Below are 17,423 nucleotides of genomic sequence, written 5' to 3'. Positions count from 1 at the left end.
TGAATAGCCAAAGCAATCCTGAGAAGGAAGAATAAAGCTGGTGGGATTATGCTCCCCGACTTCAAGCTCTACTACAAAGCCATAGTAATGAAGACAATTTAGTAATGGCACAAGAACAGACCCATAGGCCAATGGAACAGAAGAGAGAATCCAAATATTCACCTAAGCATATATGGTCAATTAATATATGCTAAAGGAGCCATGGATATACAATGGGGAAATGACAACCTCTTCAACAACTGGTGTTGGCAAAACTAGACAGCTCCATGTAAGAGAATGAAACTGGATTATTGTCTAACTCCATACACAAAAGTAAACTCGAAATGGATCAAAGACCTGAATGTAAATCATGAAACCATAAAACTCTTAGAAGAAAACGTAGGCAAAAATCTCTTGAATATCAACATGAGCAATTTTTTCCTGAACACAGCTCCTCGGGCAAGGGAAACAAAACCAAAAATGAACAAATGGGATTACAGCAAACTAAAAAGCTTCTGTACAGTAAAGAACACCATCAGTCGAACAAAAAGGCATCCTACAGTATGGGAGAATATATTTGTAAACAACATATCCAACAAGGGGTTAACATCCAAAATATATAAAGAACTCACATGCCTCAACACCCAAAGAGCAAATGACCTGATTAAAAAATGGGCAAAGGATATGAAGAAACACTTCTCCAAAGAAGAAATTCAGATGGCCAACAGGCACATGAAAAGATGCTCCACATCACTAATTATCAGGGAAATGCAAATTAAAACCACAGTGAGATATCACCTCACACCAGTTAGAATGGCCAACATCAAAAAGACTAAGAACAACAAATGCTGGCCAAGACGCAAAAAAAGGGGAACCCTCCTACACTTCTGGTGGGAATGTAAATTAGTTCAACCACTGTGGAAAGCAATATGGAGGTTCTTCAAAAAACTAAAAATAGAAATACCATTTGATCCAGTATTCCACTTCTAGGAACTCACCAAAAGAAAACAAGATCTCAGATTCAAAAAGACATATGCACCCCTATGTTTATTGCAGCACTATTTACAATAGCCAAGATATGGAAGCAACCTAAGAGTCCATCAGTAGATGAATGGATAAAGAAGATGTGGTACATATACACAATGGAGTATTATTATTCAGCCATAAGAAGAAAACAAATCCTACCATTTGCAACAACATGGATGGAGCTAGAGGGTATTATGCTCGGTGAAATAAGCCACGCAGAGAAAGACAAGTACCAAAAGGAACAAAACAGCAGACTCACAGACTCCAGAAGAGACTAACGGTTACCAAAGCGGAGGGGTGGGGAGTATGGGTGGGGAGGGAGGGAGAAGGGGATTGAGGGTTGTTATGATTGGCACACATGGTGTGGGGCAGGTCACAGTGAAGACAGGGTAGCACAGAGAAGGCAAGGAGTGACTCTGTGGCATCTTACTACACTGATGGACAGTGACTACAATGGGGTGTTGGGGGGACTTGATAATATGTGTGAATGTAGTAACCACAATGTTTTTCATATGAAACCTTTATACGAGTGTATATCAATGATACCTTGATTTAAAAAAAAAGGAAAGAAAGAAGCTTTCAAAGACTACTTGAGTCATACAAAAGGACCCAAGAGCCTAAAACAAGAGGCTCCCAGTGGGGTAATTTGAGCAACAATATGAATTACAACTACATTGGATTGAAGCACATATAGTATTCACCCTAATGTCTAAGCACAATGTATCCAACTTACTGTCAATAGACATTTGAATTATGTCCAGTTTTTAGGTATCATGAACAATGCTATGAATATACATCTATCCTGATATATACATGTACTCGTTTTTCTAGGATATATCCTGAGTAGTGGAATTTCAGAATCTTAGACACATACATCTTCAACTTTACTGGGTAAAGCCAAACTGCTTTGTGTTTAATCTATGGTCTCTTAATAGTTCATAGTCTAATGGCACAGAACACATATATATTCTAAGTATACTGTCATCTCCCCTCTGTCACTCATTCATCTAAATACTGTCAAGGGAACCCATTGCTAGGTTGTGATTGGTTGTTTTTAATAGTTCTGGAATTTTGAGGTGGGGGATGGGGCCGGAGGGATGAATGCCAGGAATATCAGTTTTGTTAGCTACTAAACATCTGAACATGCTGATTTTTCATGGTGCCAACATAAAAGCAAGACAACACTGCTTCCTGGATAAAAAGTCACTAGAAAATGTCCTTGTCTTTGGAAGGGCCCTTCAATAATTAAGTTTGTAGACTTCATAATGATTATAAAAGTATCTGATAGGACTAGCACTTCTTGGTTATCATTACAGCATACTGGGTTAAATTTAACTAACCTATATAAGCTGAGATTCAGTTTTTTCTAGAGAAGACAGTATCAGTTTGTAGTAACAAATCTAAACAAATGTTTATCAACCACAGTTTAGGAACACTAATAAACATCTACTGGAAACAACAGATGAAACAAGCAATCCTCACGTATATCTTTAAATATAATGATCCCCTCTTCCTTCATTCCTAAACCAACAAAATGAGATTCTATTTATAGCAAAATAATAAAGTAAATGTTCAGCTCAATTAAATGAGACTGGATTTATAGCAAAACAGTAAAGTGAATATACAACTTAAATAAAATGAGAAGTATATTAAAAAAACTACAAGATGGTTCAACAAAACTGTAAGTGGGTGAGTAGGTGGGTGGATGAAAGAGGGACAGAGAGAAAGGAGCAGAGTAGACATGGCAAAATATATTTAGTGAAGCTAGGGTGCTCTTTAAACTATCCAGCAACAATTTAAGTTTCAAACTTCTCAAAAGATATTTGAAGAGAAAAATATCTAGAAAAATGTACGCCAAAATACTGGTATGCTATGGATTACAAAATTACAAGAGGTATTTTTAAATCACTGTTAATTTCGATCTTTGTAAAATAATCACTTATAATAAAATTTTTAAATAAAATTTTCTATTTCAAGCTAAAAAGAAAAGATTATTGGATGCCACTTGCATACACTTACACATCCACAGGAATCTGGTCCTCCATTGAACAGGGAACAAGCTATCCTCACAATTTCTGCCTCTATCTTCCGTAGCCCTGGAAAGACATCTGGATGTAGTGGATTACTCCATGCAAAATCTCCATAAGCCTGCAAAGAAATGCCATCAGATATGAAGTAAGATATTACACTGTGTAGAACAAAGAATCATGTACTAAACAAAAGTTTCTAGGTATTAGACACAAAACCAGAAACTAGAAAATTTAAGGAAATATTCCCCAACCTAAAGATCAAAATATTCTGGAGACAGATAGGAAAATAATTTAATTTTTCAGTGTAGGAAAAGAATTACAAATCTCATTAAAAGCAAAGACTAAAACACCAAGCAGACCCAGTTTGAAATCTTAGCTCTGCCTAACACTTCTGGCTGTGTAACCTTAGATCAAATAACCTCTGTGAGGTTCCGTTTGCTCATACGCTAAGGGGATAATTAGGGTTCTGGCAGTAACTAAATAACAACACACTCAAAGCTCTTAGTAGACCTGGCACAAAACAGCTATGGTATTGCCAAATGAATGTATATGATGGCAAGGGGCCTTGAAGAGGGAATAACAAATATCCTGAGTGGTCTGCAAGTGTCTGCTGAGTGGAACCTTGAGAGATGAATGGAATTCATCATTTAGAATCAATGCAATGAAGCAGGCAAAGGAAAACATGGTAAGAGCAAGGTGTTCTCAGTAAACAGAAAAGGCAGGAGTTAGCATTTACATGGGCAAGTAACAGGAGTGGCTGAAAAAAATAGGAGAGCTGGCTCATGAAGGGCACTGGATTTTCTGCTACATAAGCAGCTTGGGTTTTATCCTGTAGATAATGGAAAGACACTGAAAGATTTTTAAGCACAGATGTTAAGATCAGATCATTAGGTCAAGATACAGCTGAGCAAAACCTATAGCATTTAGTAAAGAATGAGCAGTTTAATAATTATAACAAACACAGAGACCTTAGAAATTATCAGGCCAAGGCCAATTTTATACAGCAAAATGGGCTTTAAAAAATAAATCTGATTAGAAACGAAAGAAGCAAAAGGCAAAGGCAATTCTAAAATCAACCAAAAATGAGAGTTATTTCAATGATGAGACTACTGCTCATTCTCAGGTCATCTGATTTGATACTCAGAAAGTATAGAAGTCTGTGACCAAGTTTCCATCCCTTGTCTCTTTTCATCAAACAATATGTCTTGTCATTAATAATCTCAAATGATACCTTCCTAGTGATCAGCCTCTACACAGGGCATCTATAAAGCCTGGAAGCATAGGGAATACTTCACTTTTTTCAGATAGAAGATGTCTTTGAATATACTAAACATATTCGCTTAGGTTAGAATAAAGAGACTTTCTAATCTTATTTAACATAGTTTTATTTTAACAATAAACTTTCCTTAGGTAATTTTTTTTAATTACAAATTGAGCAGAAAAACGAGGTCAAACTGGCACAGACTGCACACACTCCCTTTAAGTATTGGGCATTTACCTTCACAAGGAGTTTGGTGAGCTCTTCATCCCCACTGTACACTACTCCAGAGGCTTTCCCTTTTTGCCATAAGACATCTGCAGAGAAAGTTGGGTCAGTAAGCACTAGAAAGACAGTCAAGTTCCATTAAATAGGTAGGAAGAAACCCCTCTGGGTACAAAAAGAAAAAAAATTTTTTGAGTAGAAACCCAAAGGCATTCTTATATTAAATGAAGAAAATAAAGAGCTATTCACAGCAAATCAAAGATGAAAGACCATTAATTACTATCAATTAACAGTATAAAAAAGGTATTAACAAATCTAGACACAGTAATACATGAGACCAATAATAATGTTGTCATCATCCCCAATTGCCTTCAAACCAACAGGAAAATGTTCCTTTAGCTATACTCATCTTCTGTTCTCTTTATGGCTTAGCTTGACCTTTTTCTGCACTGGCTTATTTCTTCTCTCCCTTCCTACTGAGTCAAAGGAAGCGTGGGAACTGTTATGAGCAGAGTTGGCAGAAAAGATCAAAACAAAAGTGTAAAATTTCCACACAGCATCATTGGCTTTGGAGCCAGGGAACTGAGCCCCTGACTAGTCAAACCGTGATGAGGTGTGAAACCTCAGCATCCTGGTCTCACAGGCCCCTCCTTCAGATGGGCAAAGAAACTTACATAGAAATAGCCACCTGCTTCCAGCAGAGTATGCTGTAGCTCTCTGGATCAGGAATACAGTCAACACTGGGATAATGCTCAGAGGAAAGGTTCCCGACCAGAATCTAAGGTTTGACTTTCCATATCCCATCTGAAGTGCTTCCCCAGTGACGTTCTACATCACAGCAACATGTGGCTGCTGCTACAGAGTATGGGCAATGGGAGCGACTTAAAAATGGAAGGGGAGGTAATACAGCAGCAGCAAGCAGCAGACACATTCATGAAAATCTTTAACATATACATCTCACAGTACTAATCCCAACTTTATATCATCTGTAAATCTTGGGTTGTACCTAATTTTATACTATCCAACGTCAAAAACTCAACACCGGTCAATTAGAAATTTTAAATGTATTTGTTGAAATGTAGTGTGGTATCATGGATTGGATACCAGAACAGAAAAAGGGGCATTAGTGGAAAAACTGGTGAAACAGAATTAAATAAGTGGTTTAGTTAATAGTATTGCACCAATGTTAATTTTTTAGTTATGACAAATGTACCATGGTTATTTCATATGTTATATTGGAAAGTTGGATAAGGGGCATAAGAGAAATCTCTGCATTATCTTTGCAAATTTCCTGTAAATCTAAACTTATGCCAAACGAAAAAGTCTGTTTTTAAAAAGTATTTGTAATATGATCTTAATCTGTAACAAATACACGTTTGAGTTAATAATAGTTAACATTTATTAAGCACTTACTATATACCATATATGATCTCATTTAATCTCTACACTCATCCTTCCAGGTAAATACTATTATTATTATCCCCATTTTGTAAAGACAGAAACTGAGGCATACAAAGTTGAATAACTTATCCAAAGTCACACTTTAAGTGGCCAAACCAGGATGTGAATCCAGGCTGATTCCACAAGCTGTACTCGTCCACCTGCTGTATTTACCCTTCTCATTTAGGTGCTCATGCATGTGTGTGTGTTCATTACACAAAAGTACTATTAACATTGCGATATATACTTTTTCTGTGTTTATCTTTTGATGATATAATTATAGTGACTTTTTATTTTTTTTCATCGAAACTTTAAGCAGTTTCCACAATTTCTATAATGAATCTAGATTTCATTTTATTGCATATGTTCTGTTTTCAAACAACAAATGTATCTGTTTCATTCAGGCTTACAAACCAAACAACCAAGGTCTACTGTCTCTGAGATTTGTTTGCTTTATAGAAGGATGAATCCATAAATACAATTTTTAAAATATGAAATTTAGCCTTTGAAATAGGGAGTGGCCCTCCTGAACCTGTAAGTGCCAAAGATGAACTATTCTTAACCTATGCCAGCCATGCTGCAGAAGTAGACAGCATGTTTTTGCCAAAGATCATACCCATAGAGCTGTATTCCTTGAGTTTCTCCAGAACTTCAGATGAGCTCAGACCTTGAGAGGGCAAGGCTTTCACATACTCTTTGTCCACTTTCAGGAATGACATGTTCTTGCAAATATCCTCCTTGGTCTTGTTCACCTTAGCTTGGATCTTCAAAGGAAAGAAAATAAAGTTAATGAGGAATAGAAGAATAGAGTCCAGGGAATAAAGAACCAGCTATGGTATCGAGTGAACTGCTCCAGGCTGGGCACTGTACAAGAACTGCAGAGCACAGATGATATTTTCTTCTTAAAGAGAGAAGGTGACATTTTGACTGTGCAGCTATTTTCTGGCATGTGCAATCATCTCTTAGAAGTCTGAAAAGTCAACTTTGACCTTCCCTCTGAAGGTCAAAATACACTCCTTTTCCCCATACCGATTTATCTGCCATGTCGACATCAGGCAATTGTTAGTGTCAGCACCTAAGGGCAATATTTAGACCTTGTTCCTACTCTGGCAGCACCCAGAGTATGGGTGCTAAAGAAACAAAGGTAAATGAATAGTAGCCAGGAAACGGGTGAAGCCGCAGTAAAAGGGATTCTGGTGCTTGTGCAAGAAAATGAGCTCCTTCAACAGACATGCACAGAGCACACCAGGGATCTGGAGGCCCTACACAACTCCTCACATGCAGGCACAAGACATCCTGGCAAGTGCCAGGAACATTGCATTCTATCTCCTCAGGAGGGGTACGGCTTGTATTATTTGACTGTTAAGTGCTAAGAAGAGCTAAGGTCCTTTCTGTTACATAATTTATCAACTACACTCATTTCTTTTCCATCCCCATACCAACAACTTCTGAGATATTTTCTTTCATTCACTCACTTATTCAGTAAATATTATTGAACTACTACTGTGGGCCAGGGATACACAGTGAACAAAATAAACTGAGGCAATACACAGTGAAAAAAACTTCGGTTCTCATAAAGCTTATTTTTTAGCAGCAGAGACAGAAATTACATGTCAGGTAATGAAAAGTACTGGGGGAAAAAAAACAAGCAAACAGAGCAGAGGAAGGAAGAATGGCAAGGGCTGCTATTGTGGTAAGAGGCTCTTGGGTAGCAGGTTTGGGGAAGAATGGCTACATGTCACTGTGTGTGTTACAGTGATGCTTTCAGCGATGTTTCTGTTAAAAATCTGATGCCCAAGATTTCACTTCAAACATTTAGATCTTCTCATCTCTAGCTGTAGATGATTAGAATACAGATATTCTTAGCTGTGGCCCTCAATGAAAGCACAGGGAAAGCCACTCCTTTAAAACATGTCTACAACAGCCTCACGGACAGGCAATGGCAGGTAGCAGAGTGCACACTCTTGGGCAGTGCCAGGGCATGTGATGGACCCGAAGATTATTTCAAATCTAAGTAAAGAATTACGCTGCGCTCCATGGCAACTGTGTAACAGGGACTGAAAACTAAGCTTCCGTGCATAGACCATGCTGTTGTAATAAAATAAAACAGACAAAAAATGGTAATGAGAGGTACAGTAGAGCACTGCAAGTACTGCCCCACCCCCAATTCTTGCCTCAGGCTATCACATTTTAATTTCTTCACAGCATTTATTTCAAAATGAAATTCTTATGTATTTATTTGTTTTCCATCTTTCCTACTAAAATAAAAGTTCCACAATGGGCTTAGTCTTGTTCACCACTGTATCTCTGGCACCCAGACTAGTACCTGACAGTCAGAAGGTGCCCAATAAACATGTGTTGAAGAAGTGAATATAAATGAATGAATGAGAGAGGGATATATACACACTCATTCAAAACAATTAACTTTTGTCTCTGAGCCTCAAAATCTTCTAAAAAATGAAAGTTGTTTATAGAGTTTCTAAGTAACTTCCAATTCTGTTATTTTATGAATTTAAGAATGGATTCTGGAACCCTAGCATTTATTTGTCTCCAAATTTGCAACTGAAGGAGGAAAGTGTGTATAAGGGCAGGAAAACTACAGGGAATGATAAGAGGAAATGCTATTAGCCTTTATGATCCAGCCCATCCTTCATATCTTCCCTCTCCCCTACCCCTTACTCTGTAAGTACTAAAGGTGATTTAATTTTAGGTCTTAATATGACTTGTGGTCCAATAAAAGCCTATCTACTCCACCCCTCTTCTCCATCCCAGTTATTACTTCCATTTCCTCTCAGGAAATGAACCTGAAAGCACATAGTTCTGGGCAAGTTACCACCGTGGGCTGAATGAATTTTTGTCAATGATGAAAGATAATGACATCTTTTCTGGTTTGGCCAGGGGAAGGCAAAGGGAATTGGAAGCCAAGAGTAAAAGAAAGCTTGAAGGAAAGTTAAGGGGCAGGGCAGGGTACTGAAGGAGATGAGGACTCATTTGCTTGCCTTGGAGCTTGCAATAGGCCTGCCCTGCTTATCTTCATCCATGATAAAGAACCCAGGGCAAATGTACAGAGGTGACTATCTTATCTCCTCAGTGTGGGTGAGGGTACAGAGGATAAAGTGAAGGGAACATACTATACCACAGATAGGTACAAAAAGCAAGAGAGTAGCTCAGTCTCTTTAAGTTTCTAAACATGGGATGAGCAAACTACAGCCCAAACCCGGTCTGTCTGTTTTTATAAAGAAAAGTTTCACTGGAACAGAGCCAGGCTCATTCCTTTACCCATCGCTGCTCTCCTGTCTACAAGGGCAGAGTGTTGAGGAGTTGAGAGAGACACAGTACGACCTGCAAAGCCTAAAATGTTTCATATTTAGCCCTTTACAGAGGAGCTTGCCAATCCTGATCTAAACCATGTATACATCCACCCCCAATAAATGCTCCAAAGCATCATGCCATTCTTACCAGTTTTCTAATTTCGATTTTTCCTTAACTGACGTCTCCTTTCTCCTTTGGTCAAATATGTCAGAGAAAGGGGGTAAGTCAGGGTCTCAAACTTGGCACTTCTGGTATTTTGAGCCAGGTAATTCTTCGTTGTGGGGGCTGCTGTGTGTGCTGTAGGATATCGAGCAGCATCCCTGGTCCCTACCCAGTAATGCCAGGAGCTCTCCTCCAGTTGTGACAAGTGTCTCCAAACAGTGTGAAATGTTCCTTGGAGGTGGGGGTCAAAAATCACCCCTCTCCCTTGAGATTATGTACTAGGTTCAATAAACACAGAGAGGCATGACCATGAGAGGTGTTAAGGGAGGACGATCTCCACAGATTCCACTTACCTTGCGACCAATAACAGGCATCTTCCTGATGAGCTTAAAACATCTCTTTTTAAACCTTGACCATAAACCTAAAAGAAATAAGTCATTCTATTATCCAAATAAATTTCCAGGGGCACAACCTGCTAGTCATAATGTATGAACTATTCAATATATCCTCTGCAATCTCACTTGTCTTCAGATCACAAAGGTAGAATTTGTTTCCTTCTTAACACCCACAGACAGAGTTAAAAAGTTTCTCTCTCCTCTATCCCCCAAACCTTCTTCTACCCCCAAGTAAATATTCCTATTAGTTTCTATAATACCCTTTTGGAATTTTTTTATGCATATACAAGCAATAAAAACATTCTTATTTGTCCCCCCTTTTACACAAAAGTTGGCACACTCCAGCACTATACTAGGCCTTTTTTTTTAGTTAGGAATATTCTCTTAAAGATCGGTGATTCCTCATTCCTTTTCATAACTGTAGAGTATTCCATTCATTATATGGATGTACCATAACTTATTTAACCTGCCTGTTTCTGATGGACCCTTGGGTTGTTTCTCATATTTGCTATGCAAACCATGCTAAAATAAATACCTTGTAACATGTACTGCATACTTGAGAATATACCTAGGGAAAGCTCCCACAAACAGAAGTGCTGGGTCAAATGACAAACATATCCTGAGTTCTTTACCTTCCCAAGGTTTCTAATGCCCAACATTTCTCTTTCCTCCCCCAAAACAAATGACCAACCCATGCTTCTTTTCAGGATCTATGCTCCTGTCTCTCATGCAACACACATCCTAGCAACATTTTCTGGACCTAAAAAGCCTTCAATATTGTGGACACCGATCAGACTCCATTCTGTCATGCAGTACATAAGACAAGTAGGAAATTCTGATCCTGTCAACTGCAGTAATTATAAATTAATGGCATCTAAATATACCATTATACCTTTTAATGAATTCACATTCAATATATCCCAACTGACTCTGACAAGATTTTGAGGTTGGCACAGAAGGCACTACATTCTATCCAAAGGCAACTAAGGATCAAAGCATTAATAATTTGCTCAAGGCTAATGACAGAGCAGGGATTTTACAGAAATCCTTAACTTTTCTAGTCCTAGACTCCCAGGACTGTTTCAAATGCACAATAGGAATTTTCAGTTATCTCAAATGGGTCTATAAGTAATACAGACCTAGCTTTTATGTGAGGCACAAACTATGAACATTTACTGCAATCCCAGATCGGAGCATTCCAGCTTCCCTGGCCAGAGGAGAGCTCTCCCTCAATAACCACAGCATGTGTCTGTGCCTCCTTTTGGTATTTATTATCTGCCGCCTTGCTAGTTGCTTTTGCTTAGGTTGCATCTCGGCTTTCTACCTACCCTATAGCGCCTAGCAGTGTAATCAACACTCTGCAATGGTCTGGGACCAAACCAGGTTACTAAAACACACACTGAGGAACTAAAACCAGGTTACTAAGAAGACAAAGGGATTGAGACCACTTGTTTGAAGTTACTTTTTGTTTTAATTTTGGGTATTTCCTTTCAGTCCTAGGCTGTATGTATTATAACATGTAGCTGAGATCTTATTGTATATCCAATATTGTACCCCCTTTTCACTTATTTTCTACATTATTAAAAATTCTTCCTAAATACATTTTCAAATGTTACCATAATAGTCCATCAAATGAGTACAACTTAGTTTTGGATATTTAAGCTGCTTGTTATTTGATTATTTCTAACATGTTCAAGTTGTAAAGATTCAGAACCACTTCCTTAATAGATGGAGTAATCAATTAATGAGGTAGAAAGAAGTCTAAAAATCAGCAAATTGAATCCAGTGTCCAAAAGTACAGTAATGTGACTAGATGGAAGAGGAAAAAAAGGCTAATTTTGTGAAAATTGTGAGATAAAATAGTACAGGGTAAAAAGAATACAATACAGGATAGATATAGAGAAAATAAAAATGAAAAGATCATGTGGTCATGACCTAAAAAGATTATCTCAAGTAAAAGCCCCAAGAGGTATAGAAAAAAAGTAATTCAGTGTTTTAAGGTAATAAAACAGAAAATGCCAGTGTAAGAAGAATGCACAGTTCTTTACAAATTCCTTTCACACAAATAATGCCTCTTGATCCTCCTACTACCGTATGACTAAGTGAGGTGGGTATTATTATCCATTTTATTATTAGGAAACAAGCTAGAAAGCTTAAGGGTGCTGCCCAAGGCGCTGAGGCTAGAAACTGGGAGAGTTTATCCTCTCCTCCCACAACACAATACTGATTTCTGTTGATGAACTATGGACAACACTACAGCTAAAGTCAACATCAAGTAGTAGCGGTACAAGCTGGTCCTTACAGGGCAGAGCAGAGTTAAGGAAGTGAGAACACCTCAGAGCGCTGCTCGCCCCTGCCCACCCTCCTGTCACTTTCAGTTCCTCCCCTTCCCCTTCCCACATTCACCGTGTGTTCCATAATTACCCTCTCCCTCTCAGAAGGGTGTGCAGAGTTTGAAGATCAGCAAAAAAATGTATCACTAGTCTGAAGTGTGGCAATATACTAAAAATAACCAAATTGTTCAGTGATACATAGAATACTTCTACATGAACAAGGAGCTGAAAAATGGTAATTCTATCAAAATTATCTCCAATCTCTGGAGGGAAGACACTTTTATCTGCCTGAAAGTCAAACTGGAAGTTACAAAACAAAAAGTGTTTGTGCATACATACGTGTTAAGCTATATGAAACTGTCTGTCTTGAACAATTTTTGACCTACAGAGACTGTATTTTGTATGGCTCAACCTGATTCATATATAGAAAGAGCTATCAATATGTAAATAGTGGTTATCTCTAGATAGCAAGATTTGATTTTGTTCTTATGGTTTACCTATATTGTTTAATTTTCTACAATGAACAAGTACTACTTTTGTGGTAAAAAAGAATTTATTAAAAATTAACTGAAATGGCTTGCAGTTTAGCTCACAAATATGTAGGTGGCACAATCCATTAACACAGTACTATTATTAATTGTCTCATGGGATGCTCAGAGGCCAGGGTACTCTTTTTTGAACACTAAAGGCAGGAAAGTAAGTACCAGGATCGCAGACACTGCTTCTGCTGCCAACTATGAAAAATGCACAGGGGCACTGGGAATGGCAGGACAGAAAATAGAAGTAAATACCTAAAACTAATACCAATCACAGTGAAAGAATTCTAAATCTCTAGATCTCTGACCTTAGTCTGGTTTTACATATGCACCATCTTAAAAGGGAAAGTACATAAAAGGGTGGCTGGCAGGACCTGGGGGGAGGGGCGAATGGGGAGTTACTGTTTAATGGGTACAGAGTTTCAATTCAGGATGAGAAGTTATAGAGATAGATAGTAGTGACGGTTGCACAACAATGTGACACATAAAATGTGTACATTTTATGACAATAAAAAAGAAAGAAAATACATTTATTACTATTCCTTAGAGTCCCCTGGAATAGGTCACTTCACTTGGACGGACAGGATGGTGGGCACCACTGAATCAGATGCTTCCTGGGAAAGGAGTAAGCCTGAGCAGAAAGACAAGAGATTGCATCCATTTCCAAACCATAGACCAGATACAGAAGAAGGGTTAGTTGGTCTAATTTGTCATAGTTTATGAGAAAAATCTTGCAAAGACTAGGAGCAGAAACTGAGGACTGGGTTTTTTAAGCTGGAGTGAACTAAAATTTAGACAGGGCCATCATACCTCATTTCCACTTCAATTAAATGAGATGTTTACTATGCCATAACTTTGCAATGTTATTAGAACAGCTCAATGGCTACCTGCATAGTAAAGAGATTTTTAAACAGAAATCTGGCTTCTAAATTGACTTTTCTGAGGCAAGAGGAAGAAAAGCAGAAAAAGCACAGCTTAAGAACTCCTTCAAATGATGTTTTTAAGGAAGCAAACAGGAATTTAAACAAATGGGAAATGGCAAGCAATTCTTTCAATGTTACTGGTTTCTTATCCCAAGGAAGCTAATTCAGATTCCCTGCTAAGGGCGGGGAAGGGGTTCAGGGGAGCATTACAGAACACCCACCACCACTCCTATCATTTACTTACCAAGCACAGCCTATGGGGGAAAATAATTCACAAGGAGGTAACATGGTTGGTCAGGTTTTGGTTGGGGAGGGCAGGTGGGCAGGACCTTAGGAAGGATGGAGAATTTACAAGCTGATCACTAACAGATCTCCCATCTTCTGCACTCCCTCCAAGTGGCCTCTTCTTTCCCACGTCAATATGGCTCCCTGAGTCCCTGTCCAGGAAGCTCAAAGTGTACTCTCCCCTGATATTAGAAGTTCAGCTCCAAGAGGACAGGGACCCTGTATTACTTACAGAACTATACCAAGCGCCCAGCGCAATGCCTGGTACACAGCAGACATGCAAATGGTAGCTGCATGAGTGCTGTTGCAATTTCACATCAGCTTTATTAAAAGGATGGCCTACTGAGAGCTATGAATTCCTTTGGGGAATGTCAGGTGACAGAATTATGTTCTAGGCAAGAAATTGAAACTGAAGAAGGTTTAAGCCATGCTCTGAGATATCCGTGGATCCTTTCAATGACTAATTTCTCTGGAGTTTTTACATAAGCTGCATATCCAGAAAAATCAACAAAAGCAGAAATAGTTACGTAAGAGTCCTATTATAACTTTACCAGTCAAAAGATAATGTCCCTACTTTCCATTTAAACAGATTTAAAAAATCATCCCAATCAAACCAAATGGCAAAAAATAATTATAATCCATCAGCCATGAGTCCCAAAGCTAAAGAAACTATACCTTTGTAGAGGGGACAGTATACTTACTCTCTGACTGGAAGACAAACTCATATACCCAGAGTATCAACAGGGTCCACACAACACTCCATGCAATTAGCTGCCAGGGTTCATACTTCGTGCAATGCCCATTTACATAATTCTTGGCCTTTGTGGAATATACTTCCAAAATCTCCAAGTAGGGCTCAAAGGCCTTCTAGAAATACAAGAGAAAAAAGAAACATTACATTCAGAGAAAGAAAGGAAGTCTGTTCTTAATTTGATCATCAACTCTTATTTTTCAAGGGCAAAGCCCTTCATGATCTGGCCCTACTCCGGCAATAATCTTATCATCCTCTGAAGTCCTCAAACCATCTGTTCCAGTCACTCCAGTGTACACAGCCCCTTATGAATCATGTGGACTTCGACACCACTTTTGATCTTCTGCCTATTCTGTAAAATAAAAGGTTAATAAGCTAGACCGTCATTTCAGCTCTAAAAGGTTCTATATAACTATAGTACTCATTGTCCCACTCTTTCTACTCAAACTAATCCTCTCAAAATGAATTTCTCTCCTTCTCTACTTTATTTGAATCATTCCCATCCTCTAATCCAGGGGCCAGAGATAATTTCTGTTAAAGCCCAGAGAGTAAATATTTCAGACATTACAAGCCAAATGGTCTATATTATAACTATTCAACTCTGCTGTTGTAGCACAAACACAGTCATAGGTAGTGGGTAAACAAATGAGTGTGGCTGTGCGACAACAAAACTTAATTACAGATGCTAAAATCTGAATTTCATATAATTTCACGTCTCACAAAATATTCTTCTTATAAAAATAATTTTTAAAATGTAAAGTATCATTCTTAGCTTAGGGTTGTACATAACCAGGTAGCAGACCAGATTTGGGCCATAGGCCATATCTCTGCTCTAAAGCCCTATACGACTAAAAAACTCTGATAGCCAGGGACCATATCTTACCATTATATGTATCCCTCATAATACCTGGCACAAACAAGACAAAATCCTCTCAGCTGAAAATTAATCAGAATATCGCACTCATGACAATTCATCTCTCCCATTAAATTGTCTTCAAGTGTTCATTTATGCCTCTACACAGAGCTTATCACCATATGACCTCCAGTCTCTACTCATCTGTTTCTTATCTTCCTGACTGCATGTAGGACCTTGAAGACGGACTATTTACAAGCCCCCATAGTGCCTCAAATACAGCAAGTTCATCTGAGAGTTTGTTAATCATTCACTTACCCAACATTTATTAAGCATTTCCAGTGTTTACAGCTTTAAGCTGGGGGAAGCATTAAGGTAATGTCATTTACTGAGCTTACACTCTAATGGGACAGTTATGTGTGTTTGCATACACATGCAGACATACACAGCACACACATATGCAAACAAGTAATTAAAACTCTTCAGGGTAAACACTACAAAAAGGACTAAGTGAAGTGTGCAGAGAGGTCGCTAAGGAAGGCCTACCTAACTTCTACCTGAGGGGAGTTAGGGAAGACAAGGTTAAAAGGGAAAAGGATGATCAAAGAAAATTCTCTCCACAGAAAAGTTAAAAGGAAAAAAAAAAAAAGCCGTACCAGGAAGAGAGAATAGTAACTGCAAATGCGTAAATAAAGCCTGGGAATGGCAAAAAGGTCTGTGTAGTAAGAGCACAGGCTAGGTGAGGGCAGGGCCGTATCTTTCTTACCCAGTGCTAAATCCCCAACATACAGCAGACCGCCTGGCACACTATTTGCAGTGAATACAAACTTACTGTCTGACAGTGACTAAGTAAATTAGTGAACACATCCATCAGAGAACTGAGGCTGGGAAAAGCACACTAGATCCAGATTAAAAACGATCTTAAAAAAAAAATGCACAGTGGAAGTGTAAACTGATAGGCACTTTTTGTAAAGTGATCTGTCAGTATCTATTAACATTTTAAATGTATATCCATTGTTGGCCCAGAAACCCCACTTTTTGGTACCTACATACTTATAGATGTGCACAGTGAGGCATGTTCAAGGACATTCATTTCAGTATTTTTTGTAGCAGCAAAATACAAATAACATAAATGTCCATTCAGAGAGGAATGGTGAAATAAACGATAATACACACATTTTACATATGCACATTAAAACAAAGATAGATCTAAATGATCTACATGAAAAACTTTCCAGAACATAATGTTAAGTAACAAAAAACAAAAGGCAAAATGCAGAACAATAACAATTAAACAAAAGGCATGGGTTGTTAATCAGAAAAGTAAAAAATGTTTAAGCTAACTTGGGAGATGAATAAAAGGAAGACAGAGATTAGAGACAAAAATTTTAGTTAAGAGGATTACAAAAATTGTCCAGGGAAAAAATACACTGGGTTTGACCCTAAATAGCCTGATGTTAGGATGGAAAAGAGTATGGCTCTGAAGAATATTTTTGGAGGTAAAACAAAGAAGGTTTGACAACTCATTTAATATACGGAGTAGGAAGAGTGCAGATAATTCCCAATCTTTAAGTTCACGTTTGAGAGCCCAGCTAAGCGGTGTCAGCATTAACCATGGTAGACTAGAAGAAGGGAAGCTGAGGGAAGTCAAGGAGATTTCAAGAAAAAATAGGTTTGAGTTTTGTTCCTGTTGGATATCTACATGCAAAGTTCTAGTTGGAACATGCATGCTGAGGAGGACAGGTGCTCAACAAATGTTTGTTGAAAACACACCCTTAACAATCAGGCTGCAGTATAAGGTAATTAACATTAGGCAAGTATTGGGTACCCTAGAGGGCTGCCCATGGAAACACTGCTTATCCACAACCCCTCATAGTTTCTGGTGGCCATTCTCCAGAGCCCACTGTTGCTATCA

At 38.3% G+C, this 17,423-nt stretch overlaps 1 protein-coding gene across 1 annotated transcript in view; it reads right to left on the bottom strand.

The window, feature by feature from the left end:
- The window catches only part of SGPL1 (sphingosine-1-phosphate lyase 1), a 68,624-nt gene that overhangs the window by 22,635 nt on the left and 28,566 nt on the right, over positions 1 to 17,423 (bottom strand). Inside the window, exons 3-7 of the mRNA XM_036928461.2 lie at positions 14,606 to 14,771; positions 9,786 to 9,853; positions 6,575 to 6,722; positions 4,534 to 4,610; positions 3,025 to 3,153 (exon numbers count right to left, since the gene is read on the bottom strand). Of these exons, the coding sequence (XP_036784356.1) occupies positions 3,025 to 3,153; positions 4,534 to 4,610; positions 6,575 to 6,722; positions 9,786 to 9,853; positions 14,606 to 14,771 (588 nt within the window). The remainder of the gene's footprint in view (positions 1 to 3,024; positions 3,154 to 4,533; positions 4,611 to 6,574; positions 6,723 to 9,785; positions 9,854 to 14,605; positions 14,772 to 17,423) is intronic.

This window comes from Manis pentadactyla, chromosome 8 (assembly GCF_030020395.1).
Source record: "Manis pentadactyla isolate mManPen7 chromosome 8, mManPen7.hap1, whole genome shotgun sequence".
In the NCBI taxonomy this organism is placed as follows: domain Eukaryota; kingdom Metazoa; phylum Chordata; class Mammalia; order Pholidota; family Manidae; genus Manis; species Manis pentadactyla.
This window is presented reverse-complemented; position numbering and strand designations above follow the sequence as displayed.